Here is a 5,457-nt window from a genome sequence, read left to right on the forward strand (position 1 = left end):
TGGGTGACAGGGCTGAGGCATCATGGGGCCAAGGGACTTCCGTACACCTACCCAGCCTTTACATGACATTTCACACTTTGGCCACCTCTGCCAGAAGAGAGCGTGTGTACATGAGTGTGGGGCAGAGCATGTGCTTATGTGTACAGAAAATGTTTATTTGGGGAGAAAACTGCAAGATATGTATGCTCGTATCATTTTTGTTCTTCGTGTGTGTGTGTTTGTATGTGTGAAACTGAGAGTGTGTGTCACCTTCCACAGAGCAGGAAGTGTCAGGGAAACCTGTTGATGCAGTCTTATGAGGCGAGAAACAGGGCCTGAAAAGTGATCCCTAATGCTACTGAATCATTCTCTGTGCTGCACACTGGATATCCTGGTAATGATGGATAACATAACTGCTCTTGAAAACACTTTGCAGTATTGATGTACTTCACAGCATACGCAGTATGACAAATGGTTTTAAATGTGCAATTAAATCTACATAATCCAAGTGCTGTGTCATGTATGAGCTTTAAAAAATGCCTGTGTTTAGAGGACAATGATATTTTCATCATGCAGCACCTCTGGTATATTTGAACCAGTTGATGCGTTGAAATTGGTGGACTGTTAGCTCATTTGCAATAGCAACTGACACTACTTGAGCTGCCATTGCAGTGGCACGCAGGGGGCTACTGGTATCAGATATCCATAGACTTGACATGCCGTAAATCATCAACACCCTGAAATATGAGCCATCATTAATGGAACAACACAATGCAACGCTGCAACACAGAGAGACTGAGTCTTTATGTCAAAGCACTGTCATATTTATTACCAAGAAAAAAAAATACATTAAAGGCATATCATAGTCTTTTGTCACAGCTGTTATTTGAACATCTTAAATATATTACTTTGACAATATTATACAGTAAAACACACTGTTGTTGACAGTTAGCAGATTGCTGCTGGGAGCACAGTTGCGACTTAATCTACTCCTACTGGTTGCCAGGTTGAATCAAATTCAACCTGGCAACCATGAGGATTAAACACGAGCATGCACCCTCAAACTAGGGCTGCATGCAAAATCTCATTATACAGAAAACACCTGAAATTCAATACAAAAAAAAGAGAGGAAAGTCAATAAGGGGGAACCGCAACAAAGCAATATGTTGATGTGTTTGCAAAACGTTCGGCACAGAAGAAGCAAAAAGCCACAGCAACACTGGAGAATGTCGTGGATGTGTTTTATCTTGAACACGGCATCGAGATGAAATTAAGCATTTCTTGGCAACTCTCTCAGAGCATCTTTGTTTAACAGAGAAGTCCTTACTATTTACACAGAGGGAGGGTTTTCCTGGAGGAAGGGAACAAGCTTTATTGACATGGAAAGGTATCACATAATGACAGTCTCAGTCTGAAGAGAATAGGAAATGAGAGGTCGGTGCTTCATGGAGGGACTTGGGGTTCTGGTCATAGGGCTCGGAGGGCGAGTAAGGGGGCTCGGGGGACGGTACATTGGGCCCGATGGGGCGGTGATCCTGGCGGTAGGGGTGCGGCTGGCCCATCTGGAAGGAGGTCGCTGGTTGGCTGGACGCGCAGGACGAGAGAAGTTGCTGTTAAGTTTGGCTGGGGACAACTCTGGGTTTACCTGAACAGAGGCACAACGGGACACATGTCAGCTTGTACAGTATCAGCGCAAGTTTCATCGGTTGGAATTGATGCTAAAGCTGAACTTAATCAAACAAAGATGCAGAAAAAAACCTACCTGCTGTGGATCCTGTCTGTAAGCTGTGTGTCCTGTTCTGGGACTGAAGCTGTACTCATGTTGGATCTCCAGCATGTCCAGCAGCTCAATAAGTCCTTCATCCCTCACTCGGCCACAACCTGGCATCTCTTGTCCCACTAACCCTCCCCTCTGGATCTTCTGAACTCCAGAAGAAGCACTTGAGACCCTGTAGTCCATTTTGGGCTCCACATGTTGGGTTGCAGGCTTCCTTGCTCTCTCCCCTTGAGCCAGTCCTCCATCTCTGTCTGCTCCACTGTTAGCCCTGGGTCTAATCTTTGGGCTCCCCGCCACCTGTGATCTCTTGTGGGACTGCTGGGGACTTGCATGGGATCCTTTAGAACTGCTGTAGCCTCCTCTGTGATCCTTATGGTTCTGTCTACCAGAGTCTGATACTAACCGCCATTCTTGGCCAGGCTCTATGTCTGCTGTCAGCACATCAGAATCTGCTTGGCATTTCTGGGTAGGCACGCGCATGGGCGCCCTGCTGGCGACTGCAGTGGCTCCAAGAGCTCTGCGCTGACAGCCAGGGGTGGGGCACTTAGGCTCCGGGGCCAGACCCTGATGGGTCACCACCCCTGATTCAGTGAGCATTTTGCCCTCGTTTTCCTGAAGCATAGCTCCAAACTTCCTGAGAACAGAGGGGCTGCTGCACTTCCTGTCTCCCAGGACGCCAGCACCGAAGGACTTTCTGTCCAGAGCAGGAGATTCAGCTGTTGTAATTGGGAGCTGTGAGCGTGGTTGTACAGTAGGAGCATCTCGTTGTCCAAGAGGTGGCTTGGCACCTGTGTTTTCTTTGTTGGGGGAACTCTCTCTGCGGGCGGAGCTCTTCATGTGAGACACTTGGTTCTTCCTGTTTTCAGTCTCCTCAAAGCTGCCCAAAAACCGCTCTTGGCCAAGCCTGGACGAAAAGGAAACAAACAAAAATAAGATCAACAGGTGTTTCCCTCAAATCAAATCATTCTACAAAATGTTCATGAATGTGGCTCCAGTGCAAACTTGCTAACCTTTCATTTCCAGAACTTCTTCTGGTCACATCCTGGTGTGCAGGGATGTCCGGGCTCACCTTGATTGTGTCACTGAAGCGCTGAGAGAGATGGGAAAAATATATTTAAAAAACATCCACATAAACCTCCACCCACTGTATTTACAAGCTTTAAATTAAAGTGTGCTACTTCAGGATCGCTGGCAAGGTTCTGTTTACTGTACCTTTACCAAAACTGAACCTCAGCTGACCCTTGATCATCACTCAATATAGCACTGCTAAAACTATTCTGATCTACTGTACTTTAATGGCATGTTGTCAGTGCACGTGGCTTTTCATGTGGACCAGGAAGCAGTTTAACGTCTTGGCTTTCTTCTTGACTGCTTTGTCAGGAGTTGGGAAAGACCGCAGTGACAGTATGTGAAATTAACGCCTATCTGGTAACCTGTTTGTGTAAGCAGACTGGAAGGAACCAGCTAACAGTAATCAATATGTTCCTGACTGAACCCCAGCTTTGACTCATATCATGCCCACCTATCTGGTTTCCTCAGATGTGCAGATGCCAACAGAATGAGGCGTAAGGCAGGGAAATGACAAGACTTTACTTACCACATGGCGAGCTCCATTGTTCTTCCGGCTCATTTGCTTCCCCTGTCCCAAATAATCCTGCAATAAGTCTCCGATCTCTGAAACGCCATTGGTGTTGCAGTAACTGTAGCCATTTTGATGACTCACAGGGTAGCCGTAGCCATTGGGGCTATAGTTACAGCCGTTACTATAGTGATGTGGCACAGTTATAGCTCCAGGGTGATTCTTGCTGTGATGGCCGGGCACAAAAAGACCATTGCCATGGCGCCCTAGGCCACACTCCAACTCAGCGCCATTTTTCTGGTTGTCAGTATTGATATCGTTGGCTCCTCTGCGGGCCTGAACTTCATTGTACAACTGAAAAAGGAAAACAGAAGAAAACATTAACAACTTCCTGCTGATTTCCTGTTAATTGGGTGTTTTATTTAAATATTTATCAACACATTATTCCACTTTTCACAAGCATCTGCTTCCCATTGCAACCTTTAATAATTCCTTTAGTATCCACTTTCAGACTGTGTGTGTGTCCGTGTGTCCAGCATGTCTGTCAGTACATCACAGTTTAATTAGCTTGTTAACATATGTCTGTATCATTGCGCCAACAAGGCCATGAGGTTGAGTCAGTCGGTGTGCTGCCAGCAGTTTATTACGGTGCACAGACACACTCACACTTGCTACATAGCGCACACACACGTTACGCCAATTAACACACACTCTAGGGATTTCTGAAGCACTTCATAACCTGGAAACAGAACTATTAACAAGTTCACACACTCCAGCTCCACCAAACTCTTAAATATGTCGTAGTGATTCTATGCTGAATTTCTTTAACTTTCTTGAACCTGAATAACTTGTGTTCATAACCATGAACACGAGCTACTTTAATTCAACCTCTATATTTCTATGTCAGTAGGTGTAGTACTGTACAGTAGAGATCAATAAGAGGAGAAAGGAAAAAGGTTGATTACAAATCCCATTTTCACACATTAGAAGTCAAATTTCCATTCACTGATCTAACTGTCCATTGACCCAGCTACTGTATTTAATGTGCCATCATTCCAATACAATGTGTGTTTTCAGATACTTCAGGGCAAAGGACAGCTTGAGATCATATTCATGGGAATTAACTTTGTCCACTCTCTATTATACGAAATCTTACCTCTTCGATTTTTCTCTGGATGTCCTGCAGCTGGTCCTCCCACTCCTGCATCTCCGAGTCGAAGTTGTCCATCAGCTCCGGCCTCTCTTGCCCCCAGCCCCGGCCACTGTGCTCCAGCCCACGCTCCAGATCAATGGCTGCCATGACGCAGGCCGCTCAATACCCAGAGGCCTCTTTAAATGGCAATTTCCCCTTTCTCCTGTTTCACTTTCCTGTCAGAGGTCACCGCAGGGTTGAAGGATCGATGGCCTGGAAACACTGTAAAGACAAACACGTTGGAAAAAAGAGGATTGGCATACTTAACAGGTACAAAACAAATCCTGCTTTCAGCTTCTTTACTCTGTGTTTCTGTGTCATTTAGCCACAAATCTGGTTCTGAAATCAAACTTTTTAAACGTTTTAGACTTGTTTACAATGCTGGTCAATCTCTATTGCTTAAATTACTTGTTTTATTGGACACTATCTGCCCTCACAGAGGTCAAACATTTACCTCCCTCTCCTTTCACATTCTTGTCTAAAATTTACATGTAAGCCTACCTATGCAGCCCATGTGGGCGAGAGTGTTGCATGACAGCACTGCAAGTGTTTAGACTCTTGGTCACTCTGACCTCCAGCCTGCCCGCCTGTGCGCCTCATGACACGGGAAGAAAAACTGAACTTAAACTCAGTGGTTCAACATCAAAAAGTCTTTTTCAAAATGCTCCCATTGGGACACAACATCTCCATGCCATTAATAAATGTTGACCAGGCATTTATTAATGGCATGGGGATGTTGTGTCCCAATGGGAGTACTAACTGCCTAAATATTGCTGCAGCTCCTATCAAGAAAACTAAGTCATCCTGGGTTTGTTGTTGTTGTTGCTATCATCGAATATGACAAGTATCCTGGCCAAAAGTGTCTGAATGTACCAGCCACTTCCCTCCCACCTGTGATGTAAGAGTAGAGATATTAATAATCTTGTAACT

General features: G+C 45.3%; 1 protein-coding gene across 1 annotated transcript; it reads right to left on the minus strand.

Moving 5' to 3' along the window:
• Positions 1-798: 798 nt before the first annotated feature.
• mtcl3a (MTCL family member 3a) lies at positions 799-4,703 on the minus strand. The gene is made up of 5 exons (XM_070926317.1): positions 4,492-4,703; positions 3,354-3,689; positions 2,767-2,846; positions 1,742-2,660; positions 799-1,624 (listed from the first exon to the last, which is right to left on the minus strand). Exons 1-5 carry the CDS (start codon positions 4,633-4,635, stop codon positions 1,370-1,372), a joined length of 1,734 nt encoding a protein of 577 aa, XP_070782418.1. The 5' UTR covers positions 4,636-4,703; the 3' UTR covers positions 799-1,369.
• Between the last annotated feature and the right edge of the window lie 754 nt (positions 4,704-5,457).

Source organism: Enoplosus armatus, chromosome 19 (genome assembly GCF_043641665.1).
Source record: "Enoplosus armatus isolate fEnoArm2 chromosome 19, fEnoArm2.hap1, whole genome shotgun sequence".
In the NCBI taxonomy this organism is placed as follows: domain Eukaryota; kingdom Metazoa; phylum Chordata; class Actinopteri; order Centrarchiformes; family Enoplosidae; genus Enoplosus; species Enoplosus armatus.

Bases quoted from the DNA above. Each gene is read 5' to 3' on its own strand.
- mtcl3a (XM_070926317.1), bottom strand. From the start codon at position 4,635: ATGGCAGCCATTGATCTGGAGCGTGGGCTGGAGCACAGTGGCCGGGGC. The intron at 3,690-4,491 runs GTAAGATTTCGT...TTCCTTTTTCAG, and splicing joins TCCAGAGAAAAATCGAAGAG to TTGTACAATGAAGTTCAGGC. The intron at 2,847-3,353 runs GTAAGTAAAGTC...CATCTCTCTCAG, and splicing joins ACAATGGAGCTCGCCATGTG to CGCTTCAGTGACACAATCAA.